Source organism: Symphalangus syndactylus, chromosome 4 (genome assembly GCF_028878055.3).
Source record: "Symphalangus syndactylus isolate Jambi chromosome 4, NHGRI_mSymSyn1-v2.1_pri, whole genome shotgun sequence".
NCBI lineage: Eukaryota > Metazoa > Chordata > Mammalia > Primates > Hylobatidae > Symphalangus > Symphalangus syndactylus.
Genome location: NC_072426.2, coordinates 113,005,615 through 113,028,766, shown reverse-complemented (window position 1 = coordinate 113,028,766; position 23,152 = coordinate 113,005,615). Strand labels below are relative to the sequence as shown.

The following is a 23,152-nucleotide window of genomic DNA, read 5'->3' as shown; positions in this document are numbered from 1 at the left end:
GAGGTCGAGGCTGCAGTGAGCCATGATCATGCCACTGCACTCCAGCCTGGGCAATAGAGCAAGATCCTGTCTCGAAAAAAAATTTACTAGTTGAATTAATGAATAAATGCTATCTGCCTATGTTAAAATAATCAAGCTGTCTTTCTTTCAAAATTTTCTTACATTTTAAATTTTAAAAATAATTTGAGTTGGTCTTTCCCTATTTCAAATTTTAGTACTTAAAGGGAATTTTGGGTAGTTTCATTGCATAGGGCCTTTCAGAGGATAACAATGAAAACATGTTCCTGAACTTGCAAATATGTATTACAAGGAGAGAGATGGAGAAGTGCTGGTAAAATCGCATGAGCATCCCTGTGAGCTTTCTTCTGGTGTAGGACCATGGGTCTCAAACTATCAGGATGCTAATGATATTAGCAGGGTGGAGCCTGCAGTCTTCCTTACTTGCCCCTACTGGCCATGATCATGGATGTATGTATATGTATACACACACACATACACATGTATATACATAGATATACATACATACATAGATATATAGATATACTTAAATAAATCCCCATATGTCTTCCAAGGAGATGGAAGGGATTTAATTTGACTGGATACCAATTATGGCTATCGCTGATAAATAATACATTAGTGACTTGAAACAAATGTGTAGACATTGACACACTTTAAGCCACATTTGTGTCATTAGAGATTGCTATATACAAGCCATCTGAAAGACCCTTGAGAACTACCAGTGAATTCTGGAGCACTCTTGAGGGAAATTAGACGTGAATGGTTTGCGTGTGGAACAGGTAACACCAGAATTTCTATCGCCTGGAAACATACTCAAGTGAGTTTGTTCTCAGTTTCCATCAGTAGCTTTTTTCTTCTCCATTTTCTCCAGCAGAGTAAAAGGATTCCCAGGAACCATGAAATTAGGTATTAACTCTCCGTCTTTCTTCTCAGTCTTACCCACGTCCCTGAAGCATCTCTTCCTAGCAGTCGATGATAATTTAGGAGGCTGCGCTGAATCCATGTCAGGGCTGACACAGCTGGGCATGCAGTTCCTTGGATATGATCCTTTCTTCTAAGAGAGTCTGACTATTCCTTTTTGTTTTTCCTTTCCTCACAGCACCCTGGAGGGGTATTATGTGGATGATGCCTTGCAGGGCCAGGGAGTTTACACTTATGAAGATGGGGGAGTTCTCCAGGGCACGTATGTAGACGGAGAGCTGAATGGTCCAGCCCAGGAATACGACACAGATGGGAGACTGATCTTCAAGGGGCAGTATAAAGATAACATTCGGCATGGAGTGTGCTGGATATATTACCCAGTAAGCCCTGTGACTGTTCACTCTGCTGGAAAGTAACATACTGTGACTCTTCACAATGAAGAGTAAAATGTATTCTGTGTTAGAACTTGGGAGCTGTGAAACCTGAGAGTCACCACAGCTGACGCCAAGAGTTTATGAGGCATGCCCTCTCACTGTTACTCACTATTGGCTTAGATTGTTGGCCCTTGAATCCATTATTAATTATTTTTCAGCGTTGTTTTGGAAAGGAGTAATTAATCATGATTAAAACAAATTGAGACAAATTGGTTTTATTGTATCACTAATAAAGGCAAAATATATTGCTTTTAATTCTTTTGGCACTCAGAGGGAAATAGTGGAAAATTTCATTGTTGCTATTAGTTTTATTCCCTGTTTCTCATATGTAAAAACCAGTCCAGCAATTTTTAATTTGGGGGAGCTTACTGCACTGTTGTTACTTGATTTTACAATTCCACTAACTGCTTTTTAAGGTGTTTTATGGTTTATATTGTTTAAATTAAGGTGATTAAAATTAACTTACCTTTGAGTATTTGATAGCATTTTATGATATTTCTGGAGTCTATTAAAGTAAAAAGATATGGCAGAACCCATGGTTGGAAATTAATGCTCTAATCTTTGTTTGCATTTCAAATGTCCCATCTGTTGTTAGTGAATTTCCAGAAAATGTTTCAGAGAATACACCTTAGAAAACACTCTATTTTTATTTTATTTTATTTTTTATTTATCGAGACAGGGTCTTGCTCTGTTGCCCAGGCTGGAGTGCAGTGGCACAATCTTGGCTCACTACAACCTCCGCCTCCCAGACTCAAGTCATCTTCCCACCTCAGCCTCCTTAGTAGCTGGGATTACAGGCATATGCCACCACATCTGGCTAATATTTTTATGTTTTCTTTTTAGAGACAGGGTTTCTCTAAAACCTACTCTTGAACTCCTGGGCTCAAGCAATCCACCTGCCTTGGCCTCCTGAAATGCTGAAATTACAGGCATGAACCACTGTGCCTGGCCAGAAAATATTTTGCTTAATATTTTATTTTGTTCATAACTTAAGTCAAAATACTTTTTTTTTGTTTTGAGACAGAGTCTCACTCTGTTGCCCAGGATGGAGTGCAGTGGTGCCATCTCGGCTTACTGCAACCTCCGCCTCCTGAGTTCAAGCGATTCTTCTGCCTCAGCCTCCCAAGTAGCTGGGATTACAGGCACACGCCACCACGCCCGGCTAATGTTTTGTATTTTTACTAAAGATGGGGTTTCACCATGTTGGCCAGGCACTGGGCTCAAACTCCCGACCTCAGGTGATTTCCTTGCCTCGGCCTCCCAAAGTGCTGGGATTACAGGTGTGAGCCACTGCGCCAAGCTGAAAATACATTTTTTACTCTGAAACCTTATGATTAAAAAGTGCTAATAAAAAGAAATGATCAGTTACATATATAACAAGAAAAGCAATCCCAGCTAAATCCACTTACACATCATTGTTCTTAAAAAATAAGTTATAATCTAGGAATAGGGCATAAGAAAAGAATGTTGTAAAACGTTTTCTAAGAATTGCTAAAGCGTTTAAATATCCTCTTGGTAGGATCTGTGATAGATCAAAAGTTGTAACATGTACTGCTTAGGAGAAGAGAAGCAGAAAGATCAGAAGCGGTGGAGGTGCTGCCCAGGGTAGGAGGACTGAAACCTGGCCCGTGAATAGCCAGGGTGGGCATCTTGCTGCCCAGTGCTGGGGCGCTGCTGATGTGACAGTGCATCTTGAAGTCAGGGGAAGTGGAACTCTCTACATAGAGATGAGTATTGGATTACCAGATTCTCCTACAACCTGTCATTTTACTTGTGACATTGTCAATTAAAGTCCCTAGATGGGATCAAAGATGCGCCAAGATTGGTGAATGGATTGGCCTCGCTCAATGTGGTTGCGTTTTGAAAACCAAAAATATAGCTACATTTTAACCTTTAGCCTTAATTATCTTATTAAATCTCAAAGAAGACTCTGCCTTAGGAAGGAGGGTTGGTGAGCAAAAAAGCAGCCTTTGTCCTCTTAATCCCCACCCAGTAGAGAAATGGGTGTCAGTAGGTGTCAGACCCTGGCTGCTCACCAGTCAAATGAACGATTTCTCCCCCCACGAGGAGGAGCCAGTGAGCAGAGGAGAGAAAGCAGCCGTTTCTTCCCCCACACTCCCTGGTACCTGATACAGCAGAGGAGGAAATTTCTGTAACGGGCCAAAGCAGGAACAAGGGGAGAAAAAAGTGATTTTCCCTACAGTCCATATTTGTAAGCTCACTCTAAGGAAAGAGTATTTCTTTCAAAAATTTACCTTGAAAAAGTTTTTCATATAAGGTTTTTAATTAAAAATGTATAACTCCTTTTGGAAATGAAAGAAGTTCTACTTTATCATTCTGGACAAATAAATTCACTCCCTCTGAAACCAGAAATTTAAACATTTAAGGGGAAAGGTGTGAGGCCCTGGAAAGACAGACTTCTGTTTTAAATAAATAGTAATGTTGGCTTACGTTAGTCATGGAGTATAAGAAGCACAAATGCTCTTATACCCTTCCATTCAATAATCATCACTAAAAGCCTGAAGGCAGATTTGCAGGAAGTATCATCTCCATTTATGCTCAATTATTAAGAATTAACTTGAAGAGAAGAAAGAGCAATGACTATATCCCTAGTGCACTTTCTATCCATTAAAAATGCTTCTAAGTATTTTTCTTTCTATGTAAGTGCCATGATTCATTTTTAAATTTACAGCCCTTTTCCTAGAAGGCAAAAAAAAAAAAAAAAAAAAAAAAAAGGCAGCATTTGGGATCACTCAAAAGTCATCCTATATCACTGACTTTGAGTAGCTAGCTGTTCCTAGATCCTCAAGTTGGAGAAATTAACCAAGCTTTTAAAAGATGTCATGGCATTACTATTGTTAAATCAAACTCCCTAAGATCTTAAATTTTCAAAGTTATACTATGAGGACCTTCTGGATGGAAAAAAAAAAAAAGCAAGAAACATCTCTGGCACCCTAGCTTAAATTATTCATTACTTTTTGGTAACCCTGTTCAATTTAAAAAGCATTTATGAATCACCTACTGTGTCCCTACCACTTATCAAGATATAGAATTATATGATAGCCTCTGCCCTAAAGTACTCAATGACCCTTAGGAATGAAGTAAATGAAAGAGTTAAGCATGAAGCTAAGTGGGCTCCTCTGCTAAAAGGAGGCAAGAGGGAGCAGGAAATAGAGTGGGAAGAAAGAATTGAGATGGGAGTAGAATTTAGTTGATCTTTTTTCACTTTTTCTTCTAATTCCAAAAAAGGTGATGGTATAGGAGTCTCAGAAAGGCAGTGTCCAGACATCCTTTTGTTTGCCTCTGAAGAAGTGAAGATAGCTCTCTTTACTTGTGTACACTAAATTAATTCTTAAGTACGTTTGAACTGAATATTTTCCTAACACACCAGAAATCCAAATTTTAATACTGAGAAGGGAGATCATATGAATAGTGGGTAGGAGTGTCTTGCTAAAGATCGTCATCATATTTGATTTTGGCCAAAAATAACACTTAGTTACATTTCCTTTAAATATTGGTAATTGATGTTACAAATATCAAAGAAACATTATTTATTTATTAGATAGTAAACCAAGATAGAGTATGAGTAACTTGTCCCGGATTACAAACTGCAACGGAGTCTCCCACTCTCTAAATCAGGCATACATGCCCCAAATGTGTATGACTTTCTAGCAGTGTATTTGTATGGAGCTGGATGAGGAGCTATGCATCATGTTTTTCTTACCCAGGTGAAAAGCTCTGGGTTCCTAAACTGTTATTATCCCTACTGGTGCTATATTAATAATGGGAGTGCAGAGGAGAAATTTCTTGGAACTCATGTCCTAGACATACTATATATAATATTTTCTGGTTTTTGGTTTCTCCCATCAGGATGGAGGAAGCCTTGTAGGAGAAGTAAATGAAGATGGGGAGATGACTGGAGAGAAGATAGCCTATGTGTACCCTGATGAGAGGACCGCACTTTATGGGAAATTTATTGATGGAGAGATGATAGAAGGCAAACTGGCCACCCTTATGTCCACTGAAGAAGGGAGGCCTCACTTTGAACTGATGCCTGGAAGTAAGTTGAATCTGCTTCAGATGGGTTGCTCCAATTCCAAAGCAGGTTGTTAGGGCTGATTTGAGAGAAGCTTCTTTTCTCTTCCTCTCTGTGTAGTTCTCTTCAATCGTGTATTAGTCAGGTTTTATTGCGTAACAGACACTGCACCTCCCCAGTGGTTTACAACAGCCACCACAGCTCTGCCGAGCAGCTGTGCTCCAGCTGGCTGAGGCTGGGCTAAGGGGGCCAGGCCAGACTTGAGGCTTCTGGTCAGGTTTGAGTCAGCTCTCTTTGTCTTAATTCTGGGGCCTAATCTGAAGGGACAATGGCAGTGTGGGGCAAGATTTTCCCACAGTGGATCACAGAAGTGTCAGAGCATAAGCAGATACCTGTGATGCCTTTTGAAACCTCACCTTGGAACTGACATGGTGGCACTTTCACTCACTTTTCACTGGTCAAAGCAAGTCACATGGCCAAGCTAGACATCAGTGAGACAGGGAAATTACACCGTACACATTAGTGGGAGATACTGAAAAGTCATGTGACAAAGGGCCTAGGTATATAATTCTCATATAGGGAGGGAATAAAGAAATGACAGCAGTAATTCGTTTGTTTTTTTTTTATTTTGAGACGGAGTCTCACTCTGTCACCCAGGCTGGAGTGCAGTGGCGCGATCTCGGCTCACTGCAACCTCCGCCTCCCGGGTTCACGCCATTCTCCTGCCTCAGCCTCTCCGAGTAGCTGGGACTACAGGCGCCCGCCACCACGCCCGGCTAATTTGTTGTATTTTTAGTAGAGACGGGGTTTCACCGTGGTCTCGATCTCCTGACCTCGTGATCCGCCTGCCTCGGCCTCCCAAAGTGCTGGGATTACAAGCGTGAGCCACCGCGCCCAGGCGACAGCAGTAATTCAATTGATTTCAAATGGTTATCTCTCCAAAAAACTGTGCTATGGTAATAAAGAACCAAATCAAGTAGATCTCTAAACTGTAAAGTGATTGAGCCTGAGCTGTGACTGGAAAATATAAATGCATATTGGCATCTCGAGCCCAACATCTTGCGTGGAGCACAATGTATGAGTGAACCCAATGGAATCCATATTTGAAAAAAGTATTATTTTCCTTTTAGAAGTACACATGTCACACTAAACATTTTTTCTGAGTATAAAATTACTAAGTGTAGAAAATCTGGAAAATATACAAAGAAAAATCAAGAGTATAGGAAAGAGGCAAAGTGTTGGATTACCAGATTGCATTTTGAGTGGCACAGCTTAAGAAAGCTATTTGAATTGGTCTGATTCCCTGAAAACAGTATATGCATGTATTTCTGATCCAGGTTTGGTTATAGGGAGAAAAAAAAATAGAAAAGACAATAAATCTAGGCATTAATAGGCTTAAATAGTATTTAGTTATTTGTGATCTGAAAAAGAGTCTCCAAAGGAAGCTTGTCCAAAAGTGGAAAATTTAGCATTTATATTTAGGTCCAATTTGGGTTGCTTTAAATGTCTTTTTTGTTTTTTTAAGTTAAAAATGGAGACAGTCTAAATGCAATGTGGGATTCTGGATTGGATCCTGGAAGAGAAAAAGGACATTAGTGGAAAAACTGGTGAAATCTAAATAAAGTCTAGAGTTTTGTACATAGTAATGTATCTGTGTTGGTTTCTTAATTTTGACAAATGTACCATGCACTGTAAGAAGTTAACATTAGGAGAAACAGTGAAGATGCTCTGTGCTTTCTTTGCGACTTTTCTATATACAGTCATGGGCCCATAACAACTGTGGTACCATAAGATTATGCCATATTTTTGTTTTTATTTCATTTTATTTTTTAAAGGACGGGATTTCACTCTTGCCCAGACTGGAGTGGACTGGTGTTATCATAGCCCACTGCAGCCTTGAGCTCCTGGGCTCAAGCAATCCTCCTGCCTCAGCCTCCGCAGTAGCTAAGACTACAGGCATGCACCACAATGCCCAGCTAAATACTTTTAAATTTTTTGTAGAAACAGGGTCTTGCTCTATTGCTCAGGCTGGTCTCAAACTCCTGGCCTCAAGCAATCTTCCTGCCTCAGACTCTCATAGTGCTGGGATTACAGACATAAACTACTGCACCCAGCTAAGATTATATCATATTTTTACTGCATCTTTTCTATGTATAGATATGTTTAGATACACAAATCCTTCCCATTAGGTTACTGTTGTCTATGGTATTCCCCACAGTAACATGCTGTACAGGTTTGGAGCCTAGGAGCAATAGGCTCTACCATTTATTAATAGCCTAGATGTGTAGTTGGCTATACCTTCTAGGTTTGTGTGAGTACACTCTCTGATGTTTGCATAATGACCAACTCACCTCACGACACATTTCTCAGAATGTATCCCCTTCATTAAGTGATGCATGTCGTATATTTGAAATTACTCCAAAATGAAAAGTTTATTAAAAAAAAAAGGAAGCAGTAATCTTTGAACTACAAACTCTGATATCTATGCCCTTGATCTGTGTTCTGAAAGGAGACACTATCATAATATTTAGAAATGAGGAGGCTCAAAACAAGGGAGGATCCCAATTGGTGATGCCAATTTTAAAACTTCAGAAGTAGTAGCATTTTTAGTGGCAGGTGCCTGAACTTAAGAATCACCTAATTTGAGACCTATCTCTAACATTTACTATATTGTCCTTGGGCAAGTTATTTATTTTTTCAGAACCTGTTTCCTCATTACCAAATGTGGATATTAGCACCTACCATAAAACACCGTAATGAAAGTTGTTGTTATTACATTCTTCTTGCTATAAATAAGAAACAGTAGGCCAGGCCTGATGGCTCACAGCTGTAATCCTAGCACTTTGGGTGGCTGAGCCAGGTGGATCACTTGAGCCCAGAAGTTCAAGATCAGCCTAGGCAGCATGGTGAGATCCTGTCTCTACTAAAAATACAAAAAAAAAAAAAATTAGCTGGGCATGGTAGCATGTGTCTGTAATCTCAGCTACTTGGGAGACTGAGGTGGGAGGATCACCTGCAGTGAGTTGAGTGCACTGCACTCCAGCCTGGGCAACAGGAGTGAGACCGTGTCTTTAAAAAAAAAAAAAATTGTTGAAAGTGAGAATTCTAAAGGCAATTATTATTTTTTTAGAATTTCTGGTTGCTTTAGCTGGGTGTGGTGGTGTGTGCCTGCAGTCCCAGCTACTCAGGAGGCTGAGGCACAAGAACCGCTTGAACCCGGGAAGTGGAGGTTGCAGTGAGCCAAGATAGCACCACTGCACTCCAACCTGGGTGACACAGAGACTCTGTCTCAAAAAAAAAAAAAAAGCAACAACAACAACAACAAAACTTCTGGTTGCAAATAAACATTCACTTCAAATTAACTTAAGGCAGAAAAGAAAGGGGGGATTTATTGGCAAGATTCCTGCAGACCTCAGGTGTTTTGAAATGTTGAATAGTTTGAGCCTCAAAAGGGCCAGGAACTGTGGCTGCTCTGGCACTCTGAAGATCCCATGGACAGATCTTTAGTCTAATGTTCTGCCATGTTTGTGTCTCTCCTCTGCCCCTTCCAGTTATAATTATTGACCTGCTGACTAGCCACTGGGTTAGGGGGTACAGGGTCCTGTGACTGTAGGGTCCAGTGGTTGGGGAAGGAGAGAAATTAATGCAAATATCTCACGTAAAACACTCCTTGACCTGTCGCCTCACCAGCTTCTCCCTTTCTCTGTGTGCTTTTGTAACCACAAACTACTTCTAGTTCTCTACTTACTTCCTGTGGAGTTTCTCAGCTATGCCACTGCTTCTCACCTGGTCAGCCCTACTCCACATAGTAACTGCTTTTCCTTGGCTAATTCCTACTCAATCTTTAAGGCTTAACTCACTTTTTATAATGAATGTTTGTCCATTGAATAAATGAATTCTAGTCAAAGGGCATAGCATACTATAGAGGAAAGGAGGGAAAGTAAAGGATATGTAAAATCTGTAAAAGTAAAGGATGTGCCTGCAGCCTGGGCATGTCTAAGGGAGCAGAAGAAGGGACAGTAGGCATCGGAAGAGATAGTGTGCACTCCCTGAAAGCAGCAACAGAGGTTAATCCTTTTTGTATCTACACAGTCCCTAGTGTTGTACATGTAGTTGGCACTCAGTAAATTTGTCATAAAAATTTTAGTCTAAGGAGCTAGATGGAAGTTCATAGGAAAATTTCCACTCAATAGAACATATATTCCATGCACAATTTTGGTTATTTATAGGAAGTGGCAGCTGGGCACAGCAGCTCACGCCTATAATACCCGCACTTTGGGAGGCTGAGCCTGGTGGATCACTAGAGGTCAGGAGTTTGAGACCAGCCTGGCCAAGAGTGCGAAACCCCATCTCTACTGAAAATACAAAAATTAGCCAGGCATGGTGACAGGCACCTGTAATCCCAGCTGCTTGGGAGGCTAAGGCAGGGGAATCACTTGAACCCGGGAGGCGGAGATTGCAGTGAGCTGAGATCACGCCATTGCCCTCCAGCCTGAGTGACAGAGCAAGACTGTCTCAAAGGAAAAAAAAAGTGGGAGGGTGGTTTAAATTCTTTTCATGGATTGCTTGGTGGTCTGTTACCACTTTGCTCTCATATCCAATCCATTCATCATTCTTTCACTGCCTGCTATTATTGCAAGAGGCTGCTGCCCCTTGCGGCCTGTATTTTTCAGGCTCCTGTGCATCTGACTTCTGTCTGAGTTTGGCCAAAGGGAGGCCACTGGCTGGCTGGGGACAAAGCAGGAGAAGGCAGCAGGAAGACACCCTCTTTGTGTCAACCAGCATCTCCAGCAGTGGCCCCATCACCTCCTGATTCCATCTCCCATGAAGGAGGCCCAGGCTAGTTCCAACTACCCCAGCTCCAGAGATCCAGGAGTACCACTGTGCCCTCTGTCCCTCTGGCCTCCAGTGGCAGCTTCCTGCTCTTGCCAGTGTCTGGGCTTTTCACGGCTCCATCTGGCTTGTCAGCATTCCATCCCCTGTATGACCAATTCCCTGAACTGAATTCTCTTTGAAACACTCAAATGGTCTGTTTCTGTTGCAGACACTGACTGATTTGGATTGGTTTCTGACTTTTAGTTTGAGGTATTCATTGGGGTTTTGGTTGTACAAAAAAAGCCACTCACAAACAAACAAACAGAAAGAGGACCTAGTAACCATTGGTAACTACTGAAGCATTGCTTAATGGGATTGTGAGTTTTCCCTTAGTGTATATAATCATTTGCTTTGCAGGAGTAAGCCCTCTGATTCTAAATCTTGTTTCTTTACCTATCAGTCTTCAGAGCATCTATCTTCAGTGCTCTCTATGAGGATTCTCTAAGGCTAATCCTTCACAGAGAGCCAGTGTTCATTCTAGGGTGGTTGTGTGCCTTGATTTCTAGACTAAATTACTAATTGGCTTCTGAACCACCGTAATAGAAAGGAGATTATTTTGTTAATGCTTTATCAAAAGCAGTGCTGTTCTCCTTAATTCTGGTGAGGCAGAATTTTATTCTTAGTGAAGGAGACAACTGCCAGGGTTCAGTTGTTGGATTCTGTAGACTGTATCTGTAATGAAGAAAACGACCAGAAAAATTTAAAACCATCCTCCAATTTGATCTGAGCCAAGAGATCTCAGAATTTCATGACAAAGCATTTTATTGATTCCCAAGCATCCTTTAAGTCATTTTAATAAGGAAAATTCAAGAGTGAATTGGAACGTTAAGAGATGCATCTGATGGCTGTTCATGAAGGCCTGAAAATAAAACTGAAGAGTAAATCTAAAATGTATCCATTTAAATTGAAGAACTTCATTCTAGTTGGTATAACTTGATTATGATTTTTGGTTTTTTAACTCTTTGTTGTCCCATGAATAGAGAGAAATGTTATAAATGCTCTTCCCTAACTCTGCACCTGTACTGATATTTTTGTTTGCTTTTCAGATTCAGTGTACCACTTTGATAAGTCGACTTCATCTTGCATTTCTACCAATGCTCTTCTTCCAGATCCTTATGAATCAGAAAGGTAATTTCCTCCTTGTGGTTTTAATTGCAGTGTTTATGTGAGGTTAAATAAGACTAGTGGTAGGAACTTATGTGCCTCTGTGGCTCTCTGCCCAGGCTGGGTTCCAGCTCAGACCAAGCTCCTCATTAAAGTGTCATTTTCCTTTGCAAACCCTCAAATAAATATTTCTATATTCTGAGGAAGACTGTTTTTATTCTTATATAGAATCTGACCCTGTAAGAGAGTTTCCTCACCCATAAATCACAGAACAGCTTGTGTGTCTGTCCTAGAGTAAAACCTCCAGGTAGAAAGAGCAGTTGAGGCCGGGCATGGTGGCTCATGCCTGTAATCCCAGCACTTTGGGAGGCCAAGGCGGGTGGATCACTTGAGATCAGGAGTTCAAGACCAGCCTGGCCAACGTGGTGAAACCCCATCTCTACTAAAAATACAAAAATTAGCTGGGTGTCATGGCATATGCCTGTAATCCCAGCTACTCGGGAGGCTGAGGAACAAGAATTGCTTCAATCTGGGAGGCAGAGGTTACGGTGAGCCGAGATCACACCACTGCACTCCAGCCTGGGCAACAGAGCGAGACTCCATCTAAAAAGAAAAAAAAAGAGCAGCTGGGCCAGGCAGCCAGCTGTGTCGTGGCTGAGCATTCCCTTTCTTAGGGTCCGTGCTGCAGTCACATGCTGGCCCTCTAGGGGAACATTTCATGCTCTTTAAAGCTCTAGCCTGTGCACACAGGATGCCTCCATTTCATCTTAGTCCAGCTGAGGTGTTCTGGAACACAAGACAATTTCTTTTTTCACAAACAGAAGACAAGAGTGAAACAAAGAAAGTATAAGAGGCATAAAAACATTCTAGCTTATAAATGACAAGTTTCTGGTTTGTAAGCCCATTCCCAGAGGGTCACATCCTGTTCCACTTCATGTCTTATTTGTGAGGATGGCTAAACTCTAGCTCTTGAGTCTTAGTATGGCTTTTTCTGGTACGCTCTCTGGGATTCTTCTTATTCCTTAGCAGCAGATCTGTTTATGAATAAGCATACTATCTGAAATTGATTTTCTCTTTGCCTTGTGTTTTGTAAGCATGGCTTACCTCCCATTCACTTTCTGTTCCCGTCTGAGAAATAGGCCTCTTCCTCCATTCAACTGACAGGGCTGACCCCACAATGTCACAATGATGAATGGACTCTTTTTTGACATGAGGCTCTGGCCCAGTTACAAAGGGAGGGGTTTAGCTTCTTTGTTAGCTCCAAAACACAAGACCGTAGCCATACGTGTTAGTCTTATCTGTTATTATTGTTGTGATGAGGCTGCATAATGATGCCCTCAGAACTTTCAGTGGTTTACAGAGTCAAACATTTTGTTTTACACCATAGTTCTGTAGGTTGGCTGAGGTTCAGCCACTTTTAACTGGAATCAGCTAAGCTCAGCTGGCCTAGGCTGGACTCCAGGTTTCAAGTTGGGTTCAAGTCTGTTTCACATGTTTTCTTTACAAGAGAAACAGGGAGCAACAGCCCCCTAGGGCATATTCTTCTAGTGGAGACAGTGAAAAGTCTGGAGGAGGCCAGCAGAAATTTGCCCCAGCCCTTCACACCTGAGACTTGCCTGCAGCCACTTCTGCCCATGTTCTACCAGCAAAACAGATCAGATGGCCAAGCAAGAAGTCAGTGGGGCAGGATGTATTCTCCACCCACCCTTAGGGAGGCACTACAAGGTCACGTGGCAAAGTGGCAGGATGTATATAATTCTATCACAGGGAAGAAGTAAGGAGTTGAAAGCAATAAATCAGTTTTCCAGTTCATGAATAAGCATAAGAGCCATGTAACTAAAATTACAGATGATCAGTTCCTGTAGGGTCATTCCATCCCAGTGTCTGATTAAATCCAGTTCCATAATTATGAGCACTTTTTTCTTTATTTTTTTTTAAGACAGAGTCTTGCTCTTGTCCAGGCTGGAGTGCGATGGTGCGATTTCAGCTCACTGCAATCTCCGCTGCCTGGGTTCAAGCAATTCTCCTGCCTCAGCCTCCTGAGTAACTGGGATTACAGGCACCCGCCACCACACCCAGCTAATTTTTGTATTTTTAGTAGAGATGGGGTTTCACCATGTTGGCCATGGTGCTCTTGAACTCCTGACCTCAGGTGATCCACCCGCCTCAGCCTCTCAAAGTGCTGGCATTACAGGCATGAGCTACCACGCCCAACCAGCTGTTTACTTATAAACCAGTGGTTGGCAAACTTTTTCTGTAAAGGGCCACATAGTAAATATTTTAGGCTTTGCAAGCCATATAATATCTGTTGCAACTACTCAATTCTGCCTTTGTAGAGCTAAAGCAGTCACAGGCAATACTAAGCAAATGGGTATGGCTGTGTCCCAGTAAAACTTTACTTACAAAAATGAGCAGCAGCCAGATTGGACCCTCAGGCCATAGTTAACTGACCCCTGTTATGAACCCTTTTGCTGGGAAATGCTTATTGGATATATCTTATTAATTGTTTGTCACTGTTTCATAAAGAAGATACATCTTGAGGCTAAACTAAAACAGCCTCCTTTCCCTCCCATCTAACACTGACAAACTTAGATATAGCTTTAATTAACTTTGAAAAAATGTTTACTTGTCCAGTAAGACAGTGAAAATTGTCATCAACTAAAAACATAAAATTCTTCCAAAAAATACCTCATATCAAGCACTGAGCATCTTTATGAAAATATAATGATAATTTCTATATTAGAAAGCAAATTTTAAACACCACTCTTAAAAGAGACGTAACTACCATTTGTTTAATTTCCAGTGCCAAAATATTGTGGTTTAACTTTTTCTTCCTCCCTCCCTTCTTAGTTGAGTTATGAATTGACATTTTGGATTCAGTAGCCTTAATGATATTTTGGCAGTTGATGTAAGGAATGACATATTAAGCTGAAAAGGTCACTGTTGAACTCTTTTTTCAATTTAGGGTTTATGTTGCTGAATCTCTCATTTCCAGTGCTGGAGAAGGACTTTTTTCAAAGGTAGCTGTGGGACCTAATACTGTTATGTCTTTTTATAATGGAGTTCGAATTACACACCAAGAGGTGAGTGGGGCTGACAGTGGAAAATCAACTTTGTTGGTTAAAAGGCTTTGCTTCAAACAAAATCCCTTTACCTTAGTACTCACTAGAAAGTTAAAGAAACAGATTGGCTTTTTTGTAAAATTGATTGGACATTTTCCTCCTCTTTATTTTAAGCCTTAATACGATTTTTTTTTAAAGTTCCACAGCTATTTTATAGAGATTGAGGTGATGCTGTCAATAAGACAGTAATTGGTATATTAGACTATACCAATGTCTTAAAAATTGAGGTCCAATCAGACTCTGTAAATAACTAACTAAAGACCTTGGGTGGGGTGCTTTATAGGAAGGCCCCCTACATCTTCTTGTGCAAAAGCCATGCCATACTATAGCCTACATTTTGTCAGGAAGAGTTCTTTTGTCAAAAAAATTAAAAACAAAATGTTAAAGAGTTGAATCACCTCTTGCCTTTAAGATACAATCTTTGATATATTTCAAAGGCTTCATATATGTTTTCTGTTTTTGTTTCTTCACTTTACAGTTAATTTCCCTAAGTGTCTGCCTAAGGGCAAAAGTTCGATGTTTTTAGCACAGCTTATGCGCTCCTTCCTTGTCTGACTTATATTACATGTATGGGACCTTAAGCTTATGGCTAATATTCCACATTTATGTTCACCTTTGCATTTATTCCTATGGAACAGTAAGAGAGAAAATGCTGTGAAATAATAAAGTTATTACACTTTCAAAGCAGTTGCACAGGCAAAAGAGGGCGACGTATTCAAACTGCACTGTGGTCTGTCAGACTACGTCCCATGCAAAGGCCAGACTTCTGTCAGCAATCCAGAGAAATTCAGCATACAAAAGGTGACTTTGGGATATTGATATATTATTTACTTACCCATTTTACAGATAGGGAAATGGGAGCCTAGAGAGATTACACAACTTGCTTAAAGTCAAAAATACAGCAAATAGCAGAGTTCAAGTAGGATTTCAAACTGCAGAATCTGGCTTTGTGCTGAACCTCAATATGCTCTATTGTATAAATGAATGTGACGCCCTTCTTGCCCTGATGAAATTTAGATTCTGTGGGGAGATAAGAAAAATACACAACTAATGGCAGCATAAGGTAGATGTTACCAAGTGCCACATATTGGTATCACATGAATGGTTTTGAATATTAAGGTCCATAAGGCTTTTTTTCCACTTTTGATCACTGCTGTATCCCCTGCACCTAGAACAGTGCCTGGCACATGGTACCACTTAGTAAACATCAGTTGAGGGACTATCACATATGAATAAAAGCACAATTACAATTTAACAGTGGGGGAAATGGTATACCTTGAGAGTCAACAGTTTTGTATGAAAGTGTCATCCTGTTGGCTTCAAAAGGCTGGGCTGCTGTCATCACCAGCTCCTGGGGTGAGTTGGTCAGGAGTGGTTTGGAGAAGAGAAGCCTGATGGTTACACTGCTGTAGATAAGAAGGCATGCTGGTAATCGATGGCTGCCTCCTGGTCACAATGATTTCCCACCTGTAACAAAGGTGGAGGACTTTCCTAGAGTACATTCTTGCATCCCTTACCTTTCTGGTTCCATTTGTGTTCTTATTTTGTTTTTTTTCTTTTGCCTCCTCTTCTTTATCTACTTTTAATTCAAGTTATCTAGTTATATTTGTGTGTGTATTCATCAGGGACTTTAAATCTTTTTTTTTCATATAGAACAAGGAAAAATGAATAAATAATAAGTTGAGCTGCCTGGCACTGACCACACATGTCATTTGCACTCTCAGTATGTGGAGACATGCCTTTTGTTTTGTTTTATTTCATTTCATTTTGTAGTGCTCCAACCTTGAAGTTTTGGCTGAGTGTGGTGGATCACACCTGTAATCCCAACACTTTGGGAGGCTGAGGTGGGCAAATCACCTGAGGTCAGGAGTTTGAGACCAGCCTGGCCAACATAGTGAAACCCCGTCTCTACAAAAAATACAAAAACTAGCCAGGTGTCGTGGTGCACACCTGTAATTCCAGCTACTCAGGAGGCTGAGGCACAAAAGTTGCTTGAACCTGGGAGGCAGAGGTTGTGGTGAGCCAAGATCACGCCGCTTGCACTCCAGCCTAGGTGACAGAGTGAGACCCTGTCTCAAAAACAAAAATAATAATAAGATAAATGAGTTAATATCTCTGATGTCCTTTGAACTTTGGGGAGAAAGGTCCTCTCTAAGGCTCGCTTTCTTGTTTTCTGCAGGTTGACAGCAGGGACTGGGCCCTTAATGGGAACACCCTCTCCCTCGATGAAGAAACGGTCATTGATGTGCCTGAGCCCTATAATCACGTATCCAAGTACTGTGCCTCCTTGGGACACAAGGCAAATCACTCCTTCACTCCAAACTGCATCTACGATATGTAAGTATTACCCGGAGCTGCTGGGGCAGATCTATGCCTCAGGGCCCTGGGACGGAGGAGAGCAGTAAAAGGTGTTATTCTGCCTCAGATAAAGGCTGCTTCATCCGAATGACCATGGGTCCTCTGCCATCGGCCTCAGGGTTATGACTTGAAACTCAAAATCTAAACAGCCTCACTCTGTGGCTTTGGCAGTCTAAGAAATGGAAAGTGCTTTGAAGAGGAGAAATGGTATGGAAATAGTATACCATACCGAGGGGTTGCTGTTTTATTTATTTATTTATTTATTTATTTTCTTTTTTTTATTACTTTTTTTTGCATACAAAAACAATAAACATTTTCTAAAAATACATACAAACAAAAAGATGCGTATCAAACATATTAGGAAGGTTGCACATGGGAAGTTGGGGAATAGAAATGGGGGGTGGGAGTTAAAATAAATGAGAGAGGGACTTTATATGGATCAGTGATAATAACTCAATCCTCTATTTGACAAAGAAGAGGGAGAAGGAAGAGGAAGAAAAAGAAAGTGGGATAAAGGATCAGAAAGGGAGGAAAATAGAAAAAATTAGAGTATGACTCCAGGGTAGACCTGTTTTGTTGTCACTGAGTTAGTTGGTTGGTTTGTCTGTTGTATTCTTCATGTTTCGCCAAGTTGGCCAGACTGGTCTTGAACTCCTAGCCCGAAGTGATCAACCCGCCTCGCCCCCCAGAGTGCCGGGACCACAGGCGTGAGCCACCACGTCCAGCCCCCACATTGCTTCTGGCCTCCGTGGTAGACCTCCCAGACGGAGCGGCCAGGCAGAGGAGCTCCTCACTTCTACCCAGACACAGGGCGGCCAGGCAGAGGAGCTCCTCACTTCCCAGACGGGGCGGCCAGGCAGAGACGCTCCTCACTTCTTCCCAGACGATAGGTGGCCGGGCAGAGGCGCTCCTCACTTCCCAGACGATGGGTGGCCGGGCAGAGGCGCTCCTCACTTCTTCCCGGACGGGGCGGCCGGGCAGAGGCGCTCCTCACTTCCCAGACGGGACGGCCGGGCAGAGGCGCTCCTCACTTCTTCCCGGACGGGGCGGCCGGGCAGAGGCACTCCTCACTTTCTCCTGGACGGGGCGGCCGGGCAGAGGCGCTCCTCACCTCCCAGACGATGGGAGGCCGGGCAGAGGCGCTCCTCACTTCCCAGACGATGGGTGGCCGGGCAGAGGCGCTCCTCACTTCCCAGACGGGGCGGCTGGGCAGAGGCGCTCCTCCCTTCCCAGATGATGGGTGGCCGGGCAGAGGCGCTCCTCCCTTCCCAGATGATGGGTGGCCGGGCAGAGGCGCTCCTCACTTCCCAGACGATGGGTGGCCGGGCAGAGGTGCTCCTCACTTCCCAGACGGGGCGGCCGGGCAGAGGCGCTCCTCACTTCCCAGACGGTGGGTGGCCGGGCAGAGGCGCTCCTCACTTCCCAGACGGTGGGTGGCCGGGCAGAGGCGCTCCTCACTTCCCAGACGGTGGGTGGCCGGGCAGAGGCGCTCCTCACTTCCCAGACGGGGCGGCCGGGCAGAGGCGCTCCCCACCTCCCAGATGGGGCGGCGGCCGGGCAGGGGCTGCAATCCCAGCACCCTGGTAGGCCAAGGCAGGCGGCTGGGGGGCAGAGGCTGCCGCGAGGCCAGACCACGCCACCGCACTCCAGCCTGGGCAACACCGAGCACTGGGTGAGCGAGACTCCGTCTGTAGTCCCAGTACCTCGGGAGGCTGAGGCGGGCAGAGCACTCGGCATCAGGAGCTGGCGACCAGCGTGGCCAAGATGGCGAACGCGTGCGTGCAGCGAAAGGAGAAAAGGCAGGGAGTGGTCGCGCGCGCCGGCAGTCCCAGGCAGTCCGCGGCGCGGGCAGCAGCAAGCGGAGTAGATTGTAGCCTGGGCCAGAGAAGAAAAGAAAGAAAGAAAGGAAGAAAGGAAGGAAGGAAGGAAGGAAGGAAGGAAGGAAGGAAGGAAGGCAGGCAGGCAGGCAGGCAGGCAGGCAGGCAGGCGGGGTTGCTGTTTTATAGCTCCTTTTTTCGTCCTTCAGTTTCTCGTTCTGGACAATTAAAGATAGCATTATTTGAAATAATAGTAAAAATTTAAATTATTCTGCACAGTGGAGAAGATGAAGGAGCCCTTTTTTTTTTTTTTTTTTTCTTTTTGAGATGAATTTTCCCTCTTGATGCCCAGGCTGGAGTGCAATGGCGAGATCTCAGCTCACTTCAACCCCTGCCTCCTGGGTTCAAGCGATTCTTCTGCCTCAGCCTCCCAAGTAGCTGAGATTACAGGCATGTGCCACCACACCCGGCTCATTTTTTTGTATTTTTAGTAGGATGGGTTTTCACCATGTCAGTCAGGCTGATGTCGAACTTCTGACCTCAGGTGATCCACCCGCCTCGGCCTCCCAAAGTGTTGGGATTACAGGCGTGAGCCACCGCGCCCAGCCGGGAGCCCTTTTATGATGTGAAAGGAAGAAGGCAAATAAAGTCCTAAGCCTAGGGCATGACATCTCGGCGTTGGAAAAGACCTATAAAATCAGAGTCCCTATTATTTGATAATAAAAAGAAATGAAGTACTGACATATGCTACAACATGGATGAGAATTGTAGACAATATGCTAAGTGAAAGAATGTATGACTCCATTTATATGAAATATCCAAAATGTAGGAAATCCACAGAGATAGAAAGTAGATTAGTGGTTCCCTAGGGCTGGGGTAGGGGGATGAGGAGTGTGTGCTAATAGGTATGGGATCTCATTGCGGTCTCATTTTGGGCTGATTAAAATGTTCTAAGGCGGGTGTTCTAAAATTAGATGATGGAGATGGTTGCTGAATTTTGTGTGTATTTGTGATATTCAGTGGTTGAAAGGCCACTGAATTATCTACTTCAAAAGGTAAATATATATAAAGGAGTACATATATTTACACTCTGTATATAAATTATATATTAACAAAGCTGTTTTTTTAAAAAAAAAATCAAATAATCCTCTTAGAGTTTGAGCCTTCTCTTCCATCTGCTCATTGAACCTCTTCTTGGAAACCTCCATTGGTGTGGAGCTTACATTATCCACAAAGGTCCAGACAAATAGACAAATGAAGTAGACATTACAAAATTAGCTTCCGGGCTCCGATGACTAGAAAGTTCTTTTTCGTTGTTTTTTTTTTTTTTTTTTTTTGAGACGGAGTCTTGCTCAGTCTCCCAAGCTGGAGTGCAATGGCGAGATCTCGGCTCACTGCAACCTCTGCCTCCCAGGTTCAAGCAATTCTCCCACCTCAGCCTCCCGAATAGCTGGGATTACAGGCACCTGCCATCATGCATGACTAATTGTTGTATTTTTGTAGAGATGGAGTTTCACCATGTTGTCCAGGCTGATCTTGAACTCCTGACCTCAGGGGATCCGCCCGCCTCGGCCCCCCAAAGTGCTAGGATTACAGGTGTGAGCCACTGCCCCGGCCTAGAAGGTTCTTTATAATGAGCCCAAATGAGTTTCCCTGAAATATTCAGCCCTTGGTCCTAATTGTCTCCCTTTTTTTCCTGTGTCCCATGTCAGACTCTTTTACATGGTAGCCCTACAAACACTTTAGTAGTTTTTATATGACCCCTGAACGTGTTCTTCCCAAAGCCAAACATCTCTGACTGTTCTCTAGAGGATATAATTGGGATTCTTTGTGCCATCATCGTTGCTCTCCTTAGCTTGGCCTGAGAATGCCAGTTCTTCTTGGGAGCCAGTGAGCTGCCTGCAAACTTTACTGTTCAGTTATAGCTTGCAGTCCCTCAGTCATCTTGCTTGTTAGCATAAGCAGAATCAGATCATGTGTATTTAATCTGTAGGAAAATTGCCAGGATTTGGAGGTTCCTCAAGAATGTCCATCCCTGCATCCTTGAAATGGCTTAAAAATTTTCCTGGCAACGACTTGCTCTCCTTGGCAGACCGTAACAAGCACTGAAGCTACAACTTCTGTTTAAAGGACGGGTAGAAATGGCAAAGGACATGTGTCATGTGAAATGAAACTGACACTATGATTAACTCCAAGGCTTTCATGGCCAGGGTGAATTAGGCCAAAGCGTCATTTCAAGCTGCACACAGCTTAACGACAACTCTTTAAAGGGGTGGTAACAAACAATCATAAATGCTACTTAAGACTACTCCTTTAAAACAAACCAGGTTGTTGATTTCATTGCAAGGACATGATTTTTCTCACCAAAAGGAAGAACGCACAGGAGATAAGAGGTTTCATTTGTACAAAACCAAGTCCCTGTACTCTGCAGGTTTTCATTTTGTTTATTGTTGTTTGTTAGTTTGTTTGCAAGCAAGCCCAGGGTGACCAAATCTTAGTTATTTGGGGTAATGAGAAGACTACTTGAATAATAACCACATATGAAATTCAGGTACCAATTCATGGTATTCATTTGTTTCAAAAATCATTGGTATTGACATGTACTCTTTTTTTTTTTTTTTTTTTTTTTTGAGATGGAGTTTCGCTCTTGTTGCCCAGGCTAGAGGTACAATGGTGTGATCTCAGCTCACTGTAACCTCTGCCTCCCAGGTTCCAGTGGTTATCCTGCCTCAGCCTCCCAAGTAGCTGGGATTACAGGCATGTGCCACCACGCCTGGCTAATTTTTGTATTTTTAGTAGAGACGAGTTTTTGCCATGTTGGTAAGGGTAGTCTCAAACTCCTGACCTCAGGTGATCCACCTGCCTCAGCCTCCCGAAGAACTGGGATTACAGGGTTGAGCCACCACGCCTGGCCCTGATATGTACACTTTAACCTAAACAAAACACTTCCATAAGCTGTTTGAAATGCCAAGTGGACAAATAGATAAAAGCTGCTTTCCTAGACAACCTGTAGACAAGAGGCTAAGACACTTGGCACAGAGGTTTGGTTTGACTGCTAATCATGTAGCTCATGTTTATAGACCACGCACTCCGGGCTGGTGCTGTGCTAGATGCTCTTCATACGTTGTCTCATTCGGTCCTCCCAGTAACTCAGTGAGGCCACTACTATCACCTTCAAGATTACAGAAAGGAAAAGCAGGTCTCCAAGGCAGAGCAGTTAAGGCTCTTAACCACTGTGCCTTCGGGTCATCTTCAACAATCAACACCTGAAATTGAATTCTTTCTTTTCAGTCTGTCCGTTATCCACACTCTGAAAATGATGACGATAATGAACAGGAAAATGAAAATAAAAGAGGATTATAAGAGAAGCTCTAGGCCTGGAAATTCAACACAGGGTCTGTTTTTTGTTTTTTTCAGTGTACCAGAGGTTAACCAACCTCTATTTCAGGAACATTTTTTTTAGTGAAATATGTTAATTTACTTTAATTTTTTTTTCAGAGATGGGGTCTCTGTCATCCAAGCTGGAGTGCAGTGGCATAATGTCGGCTCACTGCAACCTCTGCCTCCCAGTCTCAAGCGATCCTCCCACCTCAGCCTCCCAAGTAGCTGGTACCAATAGGTGTGCACCACCACCTCTGGCTAATTTTTTGTATTTTTAGTAGAGGTGGGGTTTTACCATGTTGCCCAGGCTAGTCTCGAACTCCCGAGCTCAGGTGATCTACCCGCCTCAGCCTCCCAAAGTGGTGGGATTACAGGCATGGGCCACTGCACCCAACCAAGTGAAATATTTTAATTTAAGCAAAGAGTTGTGATTTTCATAAGGAATTCCTGAATCCACAGTCTAGGCATCTCCTTTGTGGTGGAGTACAGGCTGATAATTCTGTTCACTTGTGTGTTCACACATGCATGCTCACAGGCAGGCAGTAACCAATATTAGTTGAATAGTTGAATCCTACTTTGTGCCAGGCACTGTATAAGGTGCTTTCTATATGTGACCCCTTTTTGTCATGACAAAGACCCTATGGGATAAGTATTACTAGTATTATCAGGATTTTACAGATGAGGAAAGTGAGATTCAGAGATATGAGGTGGACTTTCCAAGAGGACGCAGTAAAAATGTGTTGAATCAGGACTCACACCAAAGTCTTCTGACACCAAGTGTCCATTCCACAAAACATGATATGATACCCAAAAGGGTGGACATAGAGGCCCCTTTGGTGTGAGGTAAAGGTTGTTCCTTTTTACTCCACATAAAAGAAGTCCCAAAGCTACAGACATGCCCATTCCTCCACCACTGATAGAAGGAACCAGCCAAGTACTTACTATCATGCCCCAAGCACCAATCTTTTTTTTTTTTTTTTTTTTTTTTTTTGAGACAAAGTCTCACTCTGTCATCCAGGCTGGAGTGCAGTGGAGCAATCTCAGCTCACCGCAATCTCCACCTCTTGGGTCCAAGTGATTCTCATG

At 42.8% G+C, this 23,152-nt stretch overlaps 1 protein-coding gene across 3 annotated transcripts in view; it reads left to right on the top strand.

The window, feature by feature from the left end:
- Positions 1-23,152, top strand: part of SETD7 (SET domain containing 7, histone lysine methyltransferase) — a 66,203-nt gene that overhangs the window by 22,370 nt on the left and 20,681 nt on the right. For 2 of the 3 annotated variants that reach the window (XM_055275955.2, XM_055275954.2), the window contains exons 3-7: positions 1,118-1,319; positions 5,244-5,433; positions 11,331-11,412; positions 14,354-14,471; positions 16,690-16,847. In XM_055275955.2, the coding sequence (XP_055131930.1) occupies positions 1,118-1,319; positions 5,244-5,433; positions 11,331-11,412; positions 14,354-14,471; positions 16,690-16,847 (750 nt within the window). Of the gene's footprint in view, positions 1-1,117; positions 1,320-5,243; positions 5,434-11,330; positions 11,413-14,353; positions 14,472-16,689; positions 16,848-20,188; positions 21,241-23,152 lie in introns of those variants that run through there. The other variant, XM_063638207.1, reaches the window with a different exon arrangement.